This window comes from Pelobates fuscus, chromosome 2 (assembly GCF_036172605.1).
Source record: "Pelobates fuscus isolate aPelFus1 chromosome 2, aPelFus1.pri, whole genome shotgun sequence".
NCBI classification, from domain to species: Eukaryota; Metazoa; Chordata; class Amphibia; order Anura; family Pelobatidae; genus Pelobates; species Pelobates fuscus.
This window is the reverse complement of record NC_086318.1, coordinates 63,421,598-63,443,215: the sequence shown is the minus strand read 5'-3', so window position 1 is coordinate 63,443,215 and position 21,618 is coordinate 63,421,598. Positions and strand designations below refer to the sequence as shown.

Genomic DNA, 21,618 nt, shown 5'->3' with positions numbered 1-21,618 from the left:
TCTGAGTTTGTCTTTGTCTCCCCCATCCCCTCTGTGTCTGTTTGTCCCCCTAGCACCAGTGCGTGTCTCTTTGGCTCCAACCCCTTTGTGTGTCTCTTTTTCCACAGCCCCTCCATGTGGTTCTTTCCCTCCAGCTAACTTTTTTCATCCATGTAGCATGACCAAGACACAGACCGTGGTAGACCTCTCCCCGGTCTGACATTAAGCAGTTTGGCTCTCTCAGTGAGCACTTTCTGTCAGACCAGGTAGGGGATACAGAAGCTCATCTACCCCAGTCTAGGGCTCGACCATGCTACATGCAGTGACTGGCAGGAGGGAGCACTGTGCTATGTGCTCCACTCCTGACAGTCACCCAGAGACTACACCCTAGGTGGCTTTCATTAATTCAGCTTGTGGGTGGAGCAGCTCTGATTGGAGGTCATTACTCAAGTCCAGCTAATGTGTCTTAACAAATAGGTGTACCCAGTACTGGTACCCATCACATCCATAGGTTGATAAATAGATGATCACACAACTTTCTTTTTACATATTTTTTTGCTTGCTTTGTTACCAGGAGATTACTCTATCTTCTTTTCAGGCACCCAGATACATATTATCTGATTCTCAAGAAGGTAGGGAGTAAGTGTTGGGCTTTCTGGATATATATTGGGAGGACAGCTGTACACCAATATTATAGCATGGTGACTCCCAAGAATAACTCATCATTCAATAACATATACTCATGTTGATCAGTTATTCGAGGATATTTGTTTAGAGTCTTTCTTACCCTTTGCTGGTCTAGACACTAGAGTGTACATTTGCGTGAAATCACTTCCACATTTTATAGGGGTAGTAAAATAATGCTTTTGCAATGGGAGCCTATACACTTAGATGCTGATTTAACACAACTCTTGGCATGGCTATTTCTATTTAAAGGTGCTGTGCATTAAAAATAGCATTTATATTACTCCATTGACCTTTCTAGTGACAATCCGAGAAGTTCATTGCTGTCTATAAACCTGCAGAATGTGCAATGAACCTTAAAGTTTAAGGACAAGCCACTCCATCCTATATGCTGTCAATCTTACAACACATTCTTGTATCTGTACTTTTGCCATAGTTAGTAACACATTTTTTTTTCAAATACAAAAAGAATGTGTTAATATGATTTATTATATTTTTACTAATGCTTCCGAAAAGGCCAGAAGGCTTAAAACTGTGCCCATAAATCGAGCATTGACCTTATTCTGAATTGTAATTTCCTGCAATAAATACCACAGTTTATCAGAGTGTTTCAGTTCTTTTTTTTTTATGCTAAGGATGTTAGAGTCAGAAGCAGACTGCAACAGCTTGTTCAACTATGTATCCCCAGCTTTTATAGAAGACCTACTTGATGCTTTTCCAGTCTTAAGAATGATTCAGACATCTTTGTTTCTGGAAAAAAATATTTTACAAAAAATGAATATTTCTAACAATGGGAATTTGTAGTCGATTTATAGCAATGAGAAAATGTGTTCTTAACCCATATCATTATTTTTAAGAAAGAAAGTGCATTCAGCTATGTGTATGACCTTTATATGTATCATATTTGTACAATGGCTAGCTCTATATTTGCTAAAGTTCCTAAATACTGAGTATCCACTTAAGGACACAACTTCTGGAATAAAAGAGAATCATGACTGAATATTTCCGTCATGTGTCCTTAAGGGGGTATCTACATTACAGCCATTTGTGTGGCCATTGACAAATACAAAGGATACATGTGTAGTAATGTACTTGCTGTTTTTGATCATTAGATTTATTAGAGTTACTCACTTAAATTGAATTTACAGGGTTACTTGCTTGATGCCACGTTTTTGTGAGTTAATGCTGAATGACAAAACTAAGGCAAAATTGCCAAGCTGTTACTGTTGATTAGAGATTTTTTCCAGATCAGCTGTTTTGTCCTCAGGTTTACAATTCAGAATAATTTGAGAAAAGTCTTAAGTAAACTTAAGTAAATAACCCTGTATTTTTTGCATTTTTTTTCTTCATATTGTTGGCATATTTAATTTATATACAATTGTATATTCCATATAGCTAAATATTGCTGCAAAAATGTCAGCACGCTTGTGATTAAAATATAATTGGTAGAAGATATGTATTGCCTAAACTACAAACTGTGGAGAATTAACAACAGAAATTCATTTTTTTAGGCCACAAATAGTGAAACTGGAAAAAAACTGAGTTGGAGAATATTTCCGGTTTGGATATCTCAGTATACAATTCATAATTCTCTGCTCAATTTTCCAAAATTATAAAGCAACCAAAAATTATCATTTTTAAAACTTTTTGTAGGTACATTTTTCACTGTACTGGCTGTTTTGTAAGGTTGTTGACAGTCTGATTGCCCACTTTCTCACTGTGTCATATTTTACTTTCAAAGGGAAGAAGTGTATGTATTTCAAATCTAGTGACTAAGCAGTATGTCACGTGGTATAATGCAAGAAAAAAAAAGTCCTCTTATGCCCCCTCACCCTGCATGTGGCTTTCTAAAAAGATTATATCAAAAGACCTGACAATTTGTAAGCACTGAGTCACAAAAGTAAAACAATTATCCTTACAGATTCCATAACAAGTACATTTTCAAAACATTGCTTGTTTTATATGTTGTTATGTATGACTTACCAAGACCTGGGGACACATTTTGTACACTTGAAACAATATTATACTGAGAATGCAACATGTACAACAACGTGTGTTCTGTTCTTTAGATATAAATGAATGTGAAGAACATCTAAACCCTCCGTGCCATTCATCTGCAACTTGCAAAAACACACCGGGCAGCTATCAGTGTTTGTGTACAGACCCATATCAACTAGGAGAAGACAAGAGGACGTGTGTAGGTAAAACACTTTTTCATTCTGCTATTCAAATGCACGGAAATGTACAGTTTCGATGCTCATTAAACATTTACACTTAGGTCTCAACTTAATCATAGAGGTATTTGCTATGAGTAAGTGTCAAAAAGCCTGGAAAATGAGAAAACGATTCTCCTGTTCCTGAAAACTACATGCTTTCGAATGAATAATCTTTTTTTATCAGTCATTATTATTCAAGTGGAAACCGCTCTGTGCATCTTTAGATTTCATCTAAGTCTTCTTGTTTCCTTACATTTTACAGTCTACAGTTAAGATCTCCATTAGAAGAATATATATATATGTAATATTATATATAATGCCAAAATACCAGAGTATTGCAGTATGCAATGATACCTTCTTTATTGAACTAACATAATATTTCAAAGATAAGCTTTCAAGAGTTTTCATCTCTTCCTCAGGTCTGAAGCAATACACATCGATCTGATAGAGTTTAACTTTTAAAACAACTGATGTTAGACAAGGGGAGGGAGGGGGTCAGATTCCAAAGAACTTTCCCACGCTGTGTAAAATGACACAGAGCACTGTGATTGGATGGATTTCAAGCCATCCAATCACAGTGCACTGTGTCATTTTACACAGCGTGGGAAAATTCCGAAGAAAAAGTTATTCGGAATTTTCCCACGCTGTGTAAAATGACAAAGAGCACTCTGATTGGTGGGCTTGAAATCCATCCAATCACAGTGCTCTGTGTCATTTTACACAGCGTGGGAAAATTCCAAAGAACTATACGGCTTTCTTCTACTTTTGTCCATATTATGACAATATCATCGATGTAACGATAATATGTATATAGTTTCTGGGGCTGTGTACATAAAAATCTGTTTTCTAGGTCAGCCATGAAAAGATAAGCGTATTGGGGTGACATTTTTGTGCCCATCGCTGACCCTGTCATTTGTAGGTAGTTATTGTTATTAAAACGTAAATAGTTGTGTGTGAGTATGAATTCTATAAGCTAGGAAATAATTGCACATCACATTTGTGTGTTGGTTTGTAGGATGAGAGAAATTTAATGCAAGCCTCAATACCATCCTTATGTGGGATGTTACTGTATAAGGATTACACATCCATTGTTACTAGTATAGTGTTTGTTTAGGTAGTTCATTTATCTGGTTAAGTTTATTGAGGAAGTCTGTATAGATACAGTGAACAGTGTGTGACAAAGGTTGCTACATTGGAGAAACTTGCCTTAAGCTGCATCTCAGAATGAATCTACACAAAAACACAATCAAGAACCACAAGGAAAATGGATATTGTACCCCTGTTGGTCATCACTTCACCCAGACTAGTCACTCCATCTAAAACCTCAGGATTAAAGTTCTTAAAGGGAATTTTAAAGACTCTCGTGAACGAAAGACATTTGAGATGAAAATGATCACACATTCCAACACCAGAAATGAAGGACTTAATATAGACTCTGGCTTTTCTCACACACTACACACTACTTTTATAAACACACATCTTAACGTCTTATATAGTTATTTTTGAATATTCTCCTTCACCTTTATTGGATCATTTTATAAACATACACATATACAGCTATATACTTGCATGCCCTGCTCTGCTGGTTTCTTGTTTTTTTTGTTTTCTTTTGTTTTCTTTTGTTTTTTTATTGACTCTCTTCTGTTTATTTTCTTTTTCTGGCTATTCTCAGCCAACCTGCACCTTTCACTTTCAGGCACATCTTCTGCTATCAATGGCACCCCACTTACCCCCCTCCTTCCCCTTCTCTAACATCAGTTATTTTAAGTGTTAAACTCTATCAGATTGATCAGTATTGCTTCAGACCGACTTCAATAACAAAAGCAATGTTATGAAGAAGATTATTAAGAAACATTGGCATATATTGAAACATGATGAGACTCTAGCTGGGGTTATCCCTGATAAACCACACGTTATATTCAGAGGGGAACCCAGCTTTAAGTCTATCCTCACAAGTGATTATACTAAACAAAAATATGACAATCCTTCCCCCAACCCTTCCACTTTTTTTATCTAAACCTAGTGGGTTTTTTTTTTAAATGTAATAAGTGCATAGTATGCAAACGCACAAGTGACATTATTAAATCTAAAACTACCTCTTTCAAATCCTCATCCACACAGAAAACCTATCAGATAAAACATTTCATTCATTGCAATAAAAGAAACGTCATCTATTTACTGGAATGCCCATGTGGATTACAATATGTTGGTATGACCACTAGGGATTTAAAAAATAGATTGGCCGAAAACTGCCGTAATATTCTAAAAGGCTATGAGAATCACTCAGTGTCCAAGCACTTTTTAAAGCATGGAAAGAATCCAAAACATTTAAAATGTATTGGTATAGATATTTGTAATGTTCCATGGAGAGGTGGAGACATTAAAAAAGTTTTGGGCAAAAAAGAAATGGAGTGGGCCTACAATCTGAAAACCCTTACCCCAAGAGGTCTTAATATAGACTTTGATCTTTTGAATTTTTTATAATACATATGGTACCTTAGTATAATTGTCTTTGTTAGATATATATCCTTTACTCTAATTTTTTTATCATTTTATTATATTCTACTATATATCTTTTACTATATTTTTAATATTTAGCTTAGGCTTATATTTTAATATATATACACATATTTTAAATTATAGTGCTTTTATGTTCTGTATAAATTAAATATCATTTGTTACATTATTCATAATATATTATATATGTTTACATTTCTTAAGCATAAGTTATGCTTTTATTGATAAGTTTCTACATTCATATATCCTTTTTGCAGTATATTTATAACTGTGTTTTCTTCTTATTTACCTATGCACCTTTTGGGCTTTGAAACCATGTCTCCCATAGTGTTTTTTTTATGCTGGAGTGCTTGCCTGCCCCCCAGCAGGCAGACACTCTCACTGTGTTTATTTTAATCACTCCCTCCTGGGAGATGACGATTTTTTTACTAACCCCTTCTCTTGGGCGTCATCCTCGAGCGGTATTCATGTGTCCCACTGATACGGGACGCATGCGTTCCATTCAATTGTCACGTGACGCGGAAGTGTTCTAGCCGCGCGTCACGTGACTTCTTTCAATTTCATTTTTTATGTGCTTAAAAGCTTTGGTTTTCGTCGCAAATGGCCATACACACCTAGTTTTTTATACTGCTTTACCCCACTAAACTTAAAAGTGACTTTTATTTTATGCATTATGTTAATGTTATTGTAATGACGTCATTATGGCGGGAAATTCAAATTCTATCAATACTATTAGACCCTTTTTAAACTTATGTATGTCAGGCTATGTTCTTTTTATTATTATTATCTACTTGAAGAAGCCTCTTTAGGCGAAACGCGTTAAGATATTGTTTTTTTAATAATTTGTAATAAAGGAATTATTTTGGCACCAAATATTTTGTTTGCCATATTCCTTTTTATTCTATATTGTACTTATTTATTTTTCCTGGCTACACCAATATTCAGCACTTAAGAAAGAAGCACAAAGAATCCATAGGTGGGGATTATACCACCCATACGCTTACATCGAGCAGTATAGCCTGCTCTATGTACCATGAGTATATTTTTATCTTTTTATACTGTTTTATCCGTAAAACAGAGAGCACTATATTTTATCTCCTTTTAAATTTTCGGCTGGACCGTACCAACGCTGGACTTCTGACTCACACTACATACCTGCTGACCAGCGCCACTTCATACATCCTTGAGTGGGGATTATTCCACTTCACGCATTCAATATCAGAGCTGGATTTTAGCTCTGTAAAGTGTGAGTAATACTTATTACTACCATTTTATTATTTTACCCTGTCTACATACTGTACCATTGGGGTCTTGTTTCTGTTTTCTTTCTACATATTTCCACTGAACTACAAGTGTATATCCGTGAAGACTACCTCCATTCTCAAGTACCTTCCATATTTTCGTGGATCATATAATTCTGGACTTATGATAAGGTTTTGGACTTATATGTATATTTTTATGTGATTTAGGCGTACCCTTCCTTTCTATTTTGTGTTTTTGTATTCTATCTACTACGAGGGGATTAGAGGGAACTCCCCTTTTTGTAAAGGTGTGCAGACGTTTACTGTGTATTATATATTTCTCTGTGGCAGCTTAACGCTGACTCTCCTTCTTGTTCTTTCCATATATGTATTTATATTCATTAATTCTACTGAACATATATCATTTATATTCACTCATTCTACTGGTTCATTTAAACCATATTACTTATATAATATATTTCAGATAGAAGCATACACCTTAACATTGAGTATGAGCATGCAAGGAAATTACATTTATCATCTGTGCAATACACAAAATGATTGCTGCTTTATTATCACTCAATGAGGTAAACAGCCTAAGGGCCAAAAATAAATTGAATCAAAAGGTTTTAAACATCAATATGATATACATCTCAATTTATCTTAGTGACAGAATTCGTAATCTTACAAAGAGAATAAACAAAATCTGTGGAGATGGTATAAACAACCTGTTTTTAATTAACACTTTTTAATACTGCATGGGTATTGTTTATTTGTAACAGGACAAAGATGTTGAGCTAAATGTGGTACATAGTTTTCTGAAGATCTACTATTATTTCTATAAAAGACATACAAGAAGTGCAAATTTTAATCCTAAATATAGGGGAATAGATATAATTAAACTTAAAGGGACACTCTAAGCGTGTTACTTAAAGGGACACTCTAAGCGTGCATATCAGTGTAGTGGTTTTGGTGTTTAGATATGTCCCTTTTCTCTGGTAATGTAAAACATTGATTTTTCATTGAAACTGCAATGTTTACTTTTGTAAGAGAACAAACCTGAGCCACTAGAGGTACTTCCTCCTAAAGACCTCTCATAAACTAAAGTTTTCATGTTCGGCCTCATCACTTCTAGCATGGTGTCGCCGCACACTGTTAATGTGTCTCCAGGGCCGGACTGGCACACCGGGATACCAGGAAATTTCCTGGTGGGCCTTCGGCACCTGGGGCTGGGCAGAGAGCTGTCTGTGCTGGATGGCCGCAGGAGGAGCTCTGATGGCGGCCGCAGGGGGAACTCTGATGGTGGCTGCAGGGGGAGCTTGCTGTGCTGGCTGTCATGTGTGTGTGTCATGGTGTGTGTCTGTCTGTGTCATGGTGTGTGTCTGTCTGTGTCATGGTGTGTGTGTGTCTGTCTGTGTCATGGTGTGTGTCTGTCTGTCATGGTGTGTGTCTATCTGTGTCATGGTGTGTGTGTCTGTCTGTCTGTGTCATGTAATGTGTGTCTGTCTGTGTCACGGTGTGTGTGTGTGTGTGTGTGTGTCATGGTCTGTCTTTCAAGGTGTGTGTGTGTCTGTTATTGTGTGTGTGTGTGTGTGTGTGTGTGCATGTGTCTGTCTGTGTCATGGTGTGTGTGTGTTTCTTTCTGTGTCATGGTGTGTGTGTCTGTCATGGTGTGTGTGTGTGTGTGTGTGTGTGTGTTTGTCGGTCATGGAATATGTGTGTCTGTGTGTTTTTAAAAATAATGTTTTTACTCACCACTTTTTCCCCCCACGTCGTGCTGGTCTTCCCTCGACTGGCCCTGCCTCTATGGCTGAGATCATCAAGCTTGATGATCTCAGCCAATCTGCACTGACACAGGAAGCACCTCTAGTGACCGTCTGAGTGTCTGTCACTAGAGGTGTCAGTAGGAGGCAATGTAAACACTGCCTTTTCTCTGAAGCAGAAGCACTACATTAAGCTGTGTCCGCCTGCTAGTGAGTGAGCTTGCTTGCGTGTGTGTGTGTGTGTGTGCCTGCTAGTAAGTGAGCTTGTGTTTTTATGCCAATGAGCTTATGTATATCAGTGAGATTGTCTATGAGGCTGTGTATCAATGAGCTTATGTGTGTCAGTGAGATTGTCTGTGTCTGCATGTGAGTATGCTTATAATTAAACATTTTACTCTGAAAGGACCAATATTTTATATTAGAAAAAGCAATATATATATATATATATATATATATATATATATATATATATATATACATATATATCAATGATCTGGGGTGGCAAGACATAGCCTTACGTATTACAATATATGGCGCAATGACTTATGGGGCTGGCATAGATTTTTTTTTCCAGGGCTGCTTTGTATCCCCAGTCCGGCCCTGTGTGTCTCACAGAGATTGCAGCGATGCTCTGCTCTGATGATCTCAAAAGAGACAGAGCAGTTGCAGTGAAGAGATTGTCCCAGTATTGGAATAAAGATAATGTTCATTGTGCTTTTTTTATTCCAAAAGAGAGCCCATAGAAAAGTAACACACTACGGTTGAAAACAATATATACATTTTTAACCATAGAGTGTTCCTTAAAAATGCTTGCTTTTGCATCATTAATCTACCTTAGGACTCGCAACCTTTGGGCAATTCATTAATATGCATGTTGGAATTAGTTTTGTTTAGCTTTGCCCATTTTGACTCAATCAAGGTTACTGTGCTTATTTAGGAAAGGATTTGTTTATTTTTTTTGTCCATTTTGTGTTTAGATGCTCTTCTTTTTTTAAAATTTTGTCCTGCCCATATAAGGCAGAAAGAAAATAAAACCAAGTAAGCACCATAACCACTACAGATCCCTTTTGTAAGTAGTCAATCCGCTCTACACCTCTTCTCTGAGCCAAACACTGATCACTCTCAGCCAATAGGCTAAGCAATGCACCACCGAGCTTAGTTAAAACGGAGAGTTTATGACTCTCTCAAGGCAGTAGTGGATGCAGGGAGAGATACCTGGCATTCACCAGGTAAGAAGACAAACCGTTTTAAAGGAGAGTTCCTAGAAGTCAATAATGCAAGTTTACAGATATCATCACATAACGTTTGAAATAATGTGACTCGGTAATGGTACACATTGGATTTTTTACCTCTTATAGTCAAATGATAAAATCTCACAAAATTAACAATGCAGGTAAATTGTTTAATGCCAGTGCACGTTAGCTTAGCATTATACAAACTCATCTTTCAAAGGAAGGCATTCAAGCACTATGGATTAAAATGTTAAAATGTTTCATTCAGTTTGCAGTAAGTGACTTTTAAAATAATTGCGCTGTAATTGTGACTACTTAAGTGTCACTATATATTTTCAACATTATTGAATTTTTAAATAACAAATACTTTATAGCAGCAATTGGGAGAAATAAACACAAGATCAGTTTATATAAAGCTGTTATTATTGGTAACATGAGTAATACAAAATATGTACAATATATCTTAACAACAGCAATTTGCCTGTTTAACAAAAGTAATATAATAAAATGAGCCCTAAATACTCATTATGAAAGTTTTAGAATGCAACGTGGATTTGAAACATCCCATTAATTAATTTGCATACCCATACAGGGGAGCTTTGACTTCATTGCATTAAACATTAATTATCACAAATTATACTATAGTGTTGTACTGAATGAACTGAAACACACTCAGCCTTTTATTTGTAAGGTTTTCTTGAATAAATATGCAACGTGCTTACCCTCAAAGAGAGCTGTGAGCTCTGCAGTGAATGGGTGTTATGGAAACGATTTTGCCATTTTACTAACAGTTACTGTATACAAATATACACAAACACACATTTTACAAAACCTTTCTGTGAAATACATGTATATACACAGATTTAGGATACAACTATGCATCTATAAAGAACATTTAACAGCACATCTTTATTACTTTACTGAGAGGGTAGTGGATGCATGGAATAGCCTTCCAGCTGAAGTGGTAAAGGAGTTTAAGCATGCGTGAGATAGGCATAAGGCTATCCTAACTATGAGATAAGGCCATAGACTAATGAAAGTATTTAGAAAAATGGGCAGACGAGATGGGCCGAATGGTTCTTATCTGCCGTCACATTCTATGTTTCTATGTTTCTATAGTGAAGTATTGTTATGTATGCAAAGACTAGCGCTGACTTTTTGCATTCAAAGGATAAGTGAAATAGGAATCCTTTAAGGTGGTCCCCTGACAGAGGTTGGGGGGCTAGAACCTCATTTGCCCTCTATTCTGCCAGGGTTAGGCTCAGGTCTCAAGAACAGGGTGTTAGAAGTGCAAGTTGGTATTCAAAAAAAAATATTATAAACTAATGAACAAATAAAAACAATCTAAATAAAATAGGAATATATTTCAATAGTAACCCCCTGGCTGTCTCTTAGACATATGGTCCTGCTACTTCTTGGTGGTTTAGTTTAGTACCACCAAGAAGTAGCAGGACCATATGTCTAAGAGACAGCCAGGGGGTTACTATTGAAATCTGCCTTTTTTGTAGGCAAGCTAAAGTACTTTAGGTGTTTGGAGCATCCTACCTTCCTGCATTCCTAACACAATTGTGCTATTCTCTGCCTTTTAGTTTAAGGTCCGCCAAAGTCTAAATAAATATTGGAGAAAAGGTTTTACTCAGTTTTTCTTCCAGTGCTGAGATCACCATGACTCTTCAGTTTCATCTAATCCAATGGTCCACATAGGTGAGCATTAAGGATAAAAAGCGCATACATGCCCAGCAGCGCTACTCCATTGAAATGGTGGTTAGTTGTGATGACCCCATTTGACTCAGGAAGACATCCACTAGAGGTGTATTAAACCTTACAATGAAGGCATTGCCATATCTACTAAACAGCAAAGTTGTACAATGCAGGTATACATGCCTCTTCTGAGCTGAACTAGTCTGGGTGCCTTTAGTGGTCATTTAATCATTTGCACTCCAGAGGTGTGAGCAGGGGTGTATTTGCCGCGAGGCAAACAAGGCATTTGCCTTGGGCGGCATTTTCCAGGGGGCGGCAAAAAAAGCCGCCCCCAAACGCCCAGGGCAAATGCCTTGTTAGCCTTGCGGCTAACAGACATCCCGGGCTGGTGGCTGCTGGGCTGGTTGCTGGGCGGGCGGGCGGGCGGGCGGCTGGCGAGGGAGCACTTCCTCTGAGCTGTCTGCTCAGCTCCCTCGCGCGCCGCAGAGTGAGGCTGGGAGCCGGAATATGACGTCATATTCCGGCTCCGCCTCCCAGCCTCACTCTGCGGCGCGCGAGGGAGCTGAGCAGACAGCTCAGAGGAAGTGCTCCCTCGCCAGCCGCCCGCCCAGCAACCAGCCCAGCAGCCCGACCGGCAGCCCCACTAGACCCCAGGTAGAGGGAGAACCCCCCCAGCATTCCCAAAGGTAAGGAGGCTGGGGGGGTAAATTAAAAAAAAATGAGTTAATGTGAGTGAGTGTGTCTGTTAGTGTGTGTGTGTGTGTCTGTTAGTGTGTGTGAGTGTGTCTGACTGTGTGTGTCTGTTAGTGTGTGTGAGTGTGTCTGACTGTGTGTGTCTGTTAGTGTGTGTGAGTGTGTCTGTTAGTGTGTGTGAGTGTGTCTGTTAGTGTGTGTGTGTGTGTCTGTTAGTGTGTGTGAGTGTGTCTGACTGTGTGTGTCTGTTAGTGTGTGTGAGTGTGTCTGTTAGTGAGTGTGTGAGTGTGTCTGTTAGCAGCTAACAGACACACTCACACACTCACTAACAGACACACTCACTAACAGACACACTCACACTCACTAACAGACACACTCACACACAGACACACTCATACACTCACACACACACACTGACAGATACGCATCCATTAGCTAACAGTTAGCTAATGGATGCGTATCTGTCAGTGTGTGTGTATTTAGAAGGCGGGGGAAGGGTTGGGTGGGGGTGGCGGGGGGGGGGGGGGGTGGGGGTGAGGGGGCGCCTGAGTTTTGTCCTGCCTAGGGCAGCACAAAACCAGGATACACCCCTGGGTGTGAGCAATAAAAAAAAAAAACCACATAGCTCTTTTAAATGGGGCACTTCCGAGCAGAACTAAGTAAAGTAAACTCTGTGTGTTACAAGCCCTGGCTATGCATTGCATATGTTTTTTATTAAAATAATAATGTGGTTTCCATAAGAGCCATGGTTTGCAGAGCTTACTGCTCTCTCCATCAGGGTGAAAATGTTTCCTATTTATTCAGGAAGATCATTCATATTGTAACCGCAGGCGGTTCCCTTATTTACCACTATAATGTCTTAAAGCATAGAACTTAGTAGGGCTAACCATACAGATATCTTAGCCATCATTTTATATAGTTAGTAAGAGATCCTCTATTTAACATATATAAATAATTGAGAATACAATATAAAATAAGGATTGTCTTGGAAGCAATCGTTTTGTCTTTTAGATATTTATTATATAAAAATATAAATATAGACATATAAAATCCATTATAGCAGAGTTTATAAGATGAAATTAAATTAAATTAAACATACCCTTCTGAACATGTCATCATGTCAGCCTCTCTGTCATTTTAAGATGGAGCAGCATCTGTCTCCAAGTCTCTCCTCTGTGTCTTAACATTTAAAAAGTACACCTATTTATACCTAAGGTGTCGTCATTTTATGGTCACTGTAGTTCATATATGAAAAGTTACTTTTTTTACTTTATTCATTTTAGGACCACCCTTAATTTGGCAAACATACAAGGCCATAACTAAAGGGTGCATACGTTATGGAAATTTTCCTGATTTAGTTCAAGATGGCATCTTAAAGTCTGAATAGCTTATCTGTTGTTTATACTAAGACGTACGTGCACAGTCATGGAAGATTCCCGGATTTGGGGAAGTTCCATTAACTTGGGGTTACCACAGTATATTGTGTACTGAAAGAGTCGTAGTATAGCCTTGAAGCTTGTTTATGCATTATTGTTATTGTAATTTGTCTGGGACAAAATGGCGCAAACATAATATGCACTGAGGTTATTGCTTAAAGAAACATCTATAAAAAACAATATGTTCCATTTCTAACACCTTGTCAATTTGCAATATCTCTTAAAGACAAAGTACACAGTTGAAGAAATATAACATTTCATTCTAAAACTTGTAATATTTGCATTTGCCCATAACAATATAGGCATACATCACTGCTTTATTTAATAGAATGTTGATCATGTTTGTTAAAATAATTTAGCACAATTAAATGCAGGGAATTTAATTTAAGGGAACACTCCAGACCCCTAAACGACTTCTGCTTGTAAAAGTGCTTTAGGATTAATTTGTTTGTCTCTGCAGGCTTACACTTCTAAATGTGTCCATTTTAAGAGAAATCAACATTTTTTATTTTTTTTTTATAATTCACATTACTAAACCCTCCAAATTATTTATCAGACAACAAAGAGGATTTCCCGTCTTGCTAGCTTTCAACTATCTTTCAAAGTCGAATTGAGGGAGACAAAGACAAGACAAATTCTAGATTGTGCACACTAGGGCTTTTGCCTTTCATGCTCTTTAAGCTGTAACAAAGCTGAGACGTGTATGGTAAGTCAGTCATACATACGCACACTATGTCCACAAGCCTTCTCAGTGAGAACGTTCTAACTGCACAATGTCCAGCAAAGAAAGGAAAGACTGCAGGCAACATAACCACTTCAATGGGATGAAACGGTGAACATGAGTAGTGTGCTACTTTAATGAGTAAACTGTATATTTAAAAAAAAAATGGATAGTCTCGTAGCTCCGTCTACTGTTAGACTCTGTCAAACATACTCGTTACTTGTGAGTGCTGTTGTCCTGATTCCAACAGTAATAGTATTGCATTTTATCGTAGATTCTGGAAGACTTTCAAGAGGATCAATAGCATCTTTTATCCTGGTTGCAATTTTGTTTATATCCTGGTCAGCTATGAGCTGGATGTTAGTATTCAAAGGGTAAGTCATTTTTAAATATTTCTTGCACGTTATGGGCTATATTAGATGAGATGAGCTTATCTCTGGTGATTGGATACCATTTTGTCATGGAACTCAGAAGTATAATTGCTAGTCTATTACCAGAGTTAAGTTTATCTCTAGTAATAGTATCCAACCCTAAGCCTACTACATCTAATGTACAGATCTACTGTATACATCTGTCTGCACTCTGTCAATGTCTAAATGCAGAATTGACTTAAAATCATAAGGGTCAGTTACAGTATATGATCATACATTGCATAAACCTGCCACAAAGTCTATGTACCCCATTTTTGGTTGCTAGGATAGGACCTGCCATAAATGTGGTAGGCTTATGCAATGTATGATATATACTATAACTAAAACCCCATTATTTTTGGCTTTAAGAAAAGTAAATTATAACATTCTGTGAATTTTTAAATTGTCGTTTAGTGAATGAGTGAGTGTGCTGGATCTTATATATAATATAATATATATATATATATATATATATATATATATATATATATATATATATATATATATATATATATATATATATATATATATATATATACCATACATGTACCTTAATAATTTGTTAATTTTTAATTTTATAGAGAGACCTTGTTTAACACATCCATGGAATCTCACAGTTTAAATAACATGAAAAAGCCCTCGGTAAAAGTTGGTTGCACCTCATGTGATGAAAACTATACGTCACAAGCCTTTACTTCTGAACAAGCCCATAAGGTAATTATTTCTAGCAGTGTTTCCCACCCACCAACAGTCCAGGTTTTGTCAATATCTCCATTGGAATAAAACAGGGAAATACGTAAATCCTGGATTGTTGATGGGTCACGAGGACTAGTTTGGGAACCACTGATCAATAGCAATGTTCCTCAAATGATTTATTGTGAGCCATCATCAGTTCCCAGACTTTTAAGGTGGTCCACATCAAAACACATTGTATACCAGCATTAGTGTTTTCTTCTTTAAATAAAAATGTTTCAATTCATATAACAAAAAAAAAATAAAACTTAAGCATAGGAAACAGGATAAATATTATCTGGATTATCATGATAAATTTATATCTCTATCAGCAATATACTAATCTGTCATCCAAGAAGTGACGACAACTCTGCCTTAAATATTCTTGAGCAAGTTTTCTATAGTTGCGTAAAAGGAAAAGAGCAACCCCCCCCCCCCAAAAAAAAAATATAGATTTTTTTAAGATTGAGAAGATAATTGAGAAGATTTATTGCTTCTTTCATATCCATATTGTAAGGAATGCCGGCCATTTGGGCACATGCTTAAATGTGGCAGACTTCCTGCCACCAGACACTCAACTTGTGTGTTATTTCTTGATGCAGAACATGTTCCCTTCATGCTGGATTTGGAGCCTGCTGATGATGCACATAGACGCATGTAACAATTGTCCCAGGTCTTTTCCAGTTGTACATAGGCAGCAGTACCTCTCCTCTGTGTGGGTTCATGGTTCAGCCACACTAGGATTGTTTTGGGTGCTGTAGCCTGATTTCATTGACTGTTTATTGTGTTTATCTGAAATATTTTTATTAGTGTTTTCAGATAAAGCAGAAGTTTCATAAATTACATGTATTATATTCAATACAATAAACAAAATTTTGAAGAGAATAGAACTGTATATGTGTCTCACAGGCACACTATATATTATGCGGAGAGAAGGCAAGATATAAATTATTACGTTTGTGCAACGATTCCAAAGAAATAAGGATTAGGTAAACATCCAACCACGAACCTAAAACATAAATCAAACAGGAATTGATATGGTGATCAGAAAGATGGATAAGAAGAGGGAAGTTGTTAAACTGCCAATTTTCATGGAAGAGGTGGATGTGTATGAACCACAAGGTCATTTCTATGAGGAAGCACTGTTGGAGAGAGTGGTCCAATTTTTGCATATAAGATTTCAACTACTGCAGGAATTGTTTGTCCTCTTTGTTTAATTTTTTTTACAGGGATTTACTTACTTGGCCCCCTTTCTATTATTATCATGCAGGAGTTATTGGAGTGGGGTGGCTGGGGTGTTGGGAATCGGACAATGGCATATCCAGCCTCTTTGAATATCTAATTAGGCCTCCACCTGCCACCCGTCGGGACATTAAGTTACATTTATTAATTTAATAGCCCCCACCCACTGCCTATGGGTTGGGGCTTAGATTATTTATTATGTATGTATTATTAATTATTGCTGCCACCACCTACTGATCAAGGGTGGTTGCCGGAATTACCCCGGGTAATTTTTGTTAGAAAACCCAAAACCCCTCAACCCACTGACTATCCTACCTGTGTTCTTTAATTTAAAGCCCCTACTCAATGTAGAATAAACTATGTATCAGCGCTTAGTGAATATACCCCTATCTTTAAACTTAGGGGTCAGCACAGAAAATGTCTATCAAACAAAGAGTTCCAAATTCAGTCTTATTTTGTGGGTATTTTCACAAGTCCGCAGGGATTAGTTGTTGCAACAGTAGCACATATGAACAATCTGTGTCTTTATACGTATCCAAAACCTTTAAAATAGAAAAGATACTGACATAGCGTAATATAGTTACTTTATTTCCCATATGAAAAATCCCCCATAAGCTTGGTTGCTTCATCTAAGTGTTGCTTCTAAGTGTGTGTGGTTGGAGATATTCTGGAGAGTTTTACAGAAGCTTCAACTGTCTAAGATTTGTGCTAAGAGTTTTCTTTTTTACTGTTACAGGTAAGATTGCACAAGGTTTGATTGCACAAGGTTTGATTTCCTGTTGGTAAGATTAATCTGTAGGAAAAGGTTACTGATTGCACAAGGTTTGATTTCCTGTTGGTAAGATTCATCTGTAGGAAAAGGTTATTGATTGCACAAGGTTTGATTTCCTGTTGGTAATTATAAGGCATTTGATTTTATTAGTTAGCTACTTGCTATTGATTGCTGTTTAAATTGGCTATTGTTTGCAAATAAGCAGAGGCCTACCCAGGTGTTAAAAATTCCAAGTAGGTGGTGATTTTAGGAGTATAAAAGGGTTGTTGTCATTAGCTTGGCTAATATAGCTTGGTTGCTTCATCTAAGTGTTGCTTCTAAGTGTGTGTGGTTGGAGATATTCTGGAGAGTGTTGCTTCTAAGTGTGTGTGGTTGGAGATATTCTAGAGAGTGTTGCTTCTAAGTGTGTGTGGTTGGAGATATTCTAGAGATAAACTGGAGGTAATCTGAGGTATTCAGGAGGATAAATAAAAAGTTAAAATCAGTTTGATTTAAATTAATTCACCTCATTGGAATGGCAGACATAGTTCAGTGTAATAGTTGCTATGCATTTGTTTCACGTTCCACTTTTTGGAGGTTTGGTTGTTGTCTAATCTGTAGACAGTTCTCTATCTTGCGGCAGGAGATCGTATTTTTGAAGTCTGAGATTTGTAAATTATCTGGTAAACAAACTCAGGCTGGAACTGCTGCAAAGCCACTGCCACAGAGACATACTAGGAATGGCAGATGGATTACTGTAGGATCTGGTAGACTTAGAGTTGTGGATAAAAGGAATATTGCACAGTCTGTTGCTCTACATAATTCATTTTCTGCACTTTCAGAGTGTAATGGTGTCATGGAGACTGGCACTGAGGCTAGTGGTGTTGTGGAGAGAGGCACTGGGGCTAGTGGTGTTGTGCAGAGAGGCACTGAGGCTAGTGGTGTTGAGCAGAGAGGCACTGAGGCTAGTGGTGTTGAGCAGAGAGGCACTGAGGCTAGTGGTGTTGTGCAGAGAGGCACTGAGGCTAGTGGTGTTGTGCAGAGAGGCACTGAGGCTAGTGGTGTTGTGCAGAGAGGCACTGAGGCTAGTGGTGTTGTGCAGAGAGGCACTGAGGCTAGTGGTGTTGTGCAGAGAGGCACTGAGGCTAGTGGTGTTGTGCAGAGAGGCACTGAGGCTAGTGGTGTTGTGCAGAGAGGCACTGAGGCTAGTGGTGTTGTGCAGGGAGGCTTGAAGACTATGGTGAGGCCTAATAGAAATCGTTTGTTGTTGGGGGATTACATCATAAGAGGTGTGGAGATGGACAATGGTGGTCTTGTGAGGTGTCTTCCCGGAGCTACTGCTCACAGAGACAGGAGACGTATCTGTAATATTGTTAAGCAAGCAAAGCAGGAAGGGGAATTGGATGTACTTGTCCATTTAGGGACAAATGACATGGCTTGCAATGAGGTTTCAGAGGTTAAGGAAGTTTTTAGTGTTTTTGCCAATGATGTACGGCAGGTTGCTTCCACACTGTCATTCTCTGAAGTTCTGCCTGTGCATAACACTCAGAATGACAGGCGGATGCGTATTAGGGACTTTAACTTGTGGCTTGGTGAATGGTGTCAGGAGCAAGGATTTGACTTTATTACTCATGGTAGCTATATTTGGAATGGAAATAAACTGTACAAAAAAGATGGTTTGCATCTTTCTCAAATGGGAACAAATGTTCTTAGTGAGCAGTTCAGAGGTTTTGCTAGGATGTATTTAACGTGGTGGGGGGGGGGGGCAAAAGGGTGATAAAACATCAATCCAATTGTCCCCCAAAACAAGGACAGAAGGTGCCTGTAGCAAGTGTGTTAAAAAAATGATAAGCTTAGAGTCATGTCTACAAATGCTCGCAGTTTAGGGAATAAGATCCATGAACTTGTGGCAATAATGGCAACTGATAGTGTAGATTTAGTCGCTGTTACTGAGACATGGTATAATGAGAAAAATGACTGGGACATAGCCATACCAGGGTACTCTTTATATCGAAAAGACAGGTAAGGCAAGAAAGGGGGAGGGGTGGAAGGATAGCATTAAATCTAGCCTAATAAAGGTTAGTGAGGCGAACATAGAGTCCTTTTGGGTTACGTTAGAATTTGGTAATCACACACTAACTTGTGTAGGTGTGATTTATAGGCCCCCCGGACAAATTAAAGAGTTAGATAATCTACTAGTTGAAGAAATAGCTAAAATGACAATGATGGGGGAAGTTATCATCATGGGTGACTTTAATCTTCCTGATGTGAATTGGAAAACAAAAATAGCTACTTGTGCCAGAAGCACACATATTCTAAACTCCCTACTGGGATTGTCTCTAAAACAAGTTGTTGAGGAGCCAACTCGTAAAGAGGCCATACTAGATTTAGTGTTAACAAATGGAGATTTTGTATCAGATATTACTGTAGGTGAAAGTTTTGGATCCAGTGATCATCAGTCAGTGTGGTTTAATATAAGAACAGTGACTGAGTCACACCACACAAAAACAAAAGTTTTAGACTTTAGAAAAACAGACTTTTCCAAAATTAGAATATGTGTAAAGGAGTCATTATCAGACTGGAGCAATTTAAATGGAGTCCAAGAGAAATGGGATTATTTAAAAGTTACACTACGGAAGGCAACAGAAAATTGCATTAGGCTTGTCAGTAAGAGCAAAAAAATTAAGAAAACACTGTGGTACTCAGGAGAAGTGGCCAAAATAGTAAAAAACAAAAAGTTAGAATTTAGTGATGAACCGAACTGTCCGCCGGCGAACAGTTCCCGGCGAACTTAGCGTGTTCGCGTTCACCGCGGCGGGCGTACACATGCGGAGTTCGATCCGCCCCCTATTCGTCATCATTGGGCAAACTTTGACCCTGTGCCTCTCGGTCAGCAGACACATTCCAGCCAATCAGCAGCACTCCCTTCCACACCCTCCAACCTCCCGCCCAGCATCCATTTTCGATTCATTCTGAAGCTGCATGCTTAGTGAGAGGAGGGAAAGTTTAGCTGCTGCTGATTAGATAGGGAAATTGATAGCTAGGCTAGGGTATTCAGTGTCCACTACAATCCTGAAGGACTCATCTGATCTCTGCTGTAAGGACAGCACCCCAAAAAGCCCTTTTTAGGGCTAGAACATCAGGCTGCTTTTTTTTTTTTCTTCCTGTGTAATGTAATTGCAGGTGCCTGCCTGCCAGCTTCTGTGTGAGGTTCACATTGGATACTGTGCCCACTTGCCCAGTGCCACCACTCATATCTGGGGTCACAATAGGTTAAAAAAAAATTCACTGTAATAGAAGAGCAGTTGCCTGCCTGCCAGCTTCTGTGTCAGGTTGGATGCCTTGCCCATTTGCACAGTCAGTGCCACCACTCATATCTGTTTTTACAATAGGTTAAGCTTTAGATTTAAAGGAAATAATTTTTTTTTCACTGTAATAGAAGAGCAGTTGCCTGCCTGCCAGCTTCTGTGTCAGGTTGGATGCCTTGCCCATTTGCACAGTCAGTGCCACCACTCATATCTGTTTTTACAATAGGTTAAGCTTTAGATTTAAAAGAAATAATTTATATTCACTGTAATAGAAGAGCAGTTGCCTGCCTGCCAGCTTCTGTGTGAGGTTCACATTGGATACTGTGCCCACTTGCCCAGTGCCACCACTCATATCTGTTTTTACAATAGCTTAAGCTTTACATTTAAAAGAAATAATTTTTTTTTCACTGTAATAGAAGAGCAGTTAGTTGTCTGCAAGCGTCTGGGTGTCAGGCCTACTTCAGCGTGTGCTCTGCAGACCTGTGCCAGCGTGCTTTGACAGTTGCCAATCATATCTGGTGTCTCTTTAGCGTGCTTTTACAAAGAAAAAAGGTTTCCAGTGTAAGCTAATAGCAGCCAGTCAGTGTCCTTCAAGCGGCTCTGTCAGGCCTTCCTTCAGCGTGTGCTCTACAGAACTGCTCCAGTGCACATTGCCAATCATATCTGGTGTCTCTATAGCGTGCTTTTAAAACCAAAATTTGTTTTTCACTGTTATAGATTGAATAGCAGTTACTTGTCTTCAAGCGGGTGTGTCAGGCCTACAGTGTGTGCTCTGCAGAACTGTTCAAGTGCACATTGCCAATCATATCTGGTGTCTCTATAGCGTGCTTTTACAAAGAAAAAAGGTTTCCAGTGTAAGCTAATAGCAGCCAGTCAGTGTCCTTCAAGCGGCTCTGTCAGTCCTTCCTTCAGCGTGTGCTCTCCAGAACTGTTCCAGTGCACATTGCCAATCATATCTGGTGTCTCTATAGCGTGCTTTTAAAACCAAAATT

General features: G+C 38.3%; 1 protein-coding gene across 3 annotated transcripts in view; it reads left to right on the top strand.

The window, feature by feature from the left end:
- The window catches only part of TPO (thyroid peroxidase), a 211,446-nt gene that overhangs the window by 179,352 nt on the left and 10,476 nt on the right, over nucleotides 1-21,618 (top strand). For all 3 annotated transcript variants that reach the window (XM_063442213.1, XM_063442212.1, XM_063442214.1), the window contains 3 exons: nucleotides 2,733-2,864; nucleotides 14,458-14,557; nucleotides 15,175-15,307. In XM_063442213.1, the coding sequence (XP_063298283.1) occupies nucleotides 2,733-2,864; nucleotides 14,458-14,557; nucleotides 15,175-15,307 (365 nt within the window). The remainder of the gene's footprint in view (nucleotides 1-2,732; nucleotides 2,865-14,457; nucleotides 14,558-15,174; nucleotides 15,308-21,618) is intronic.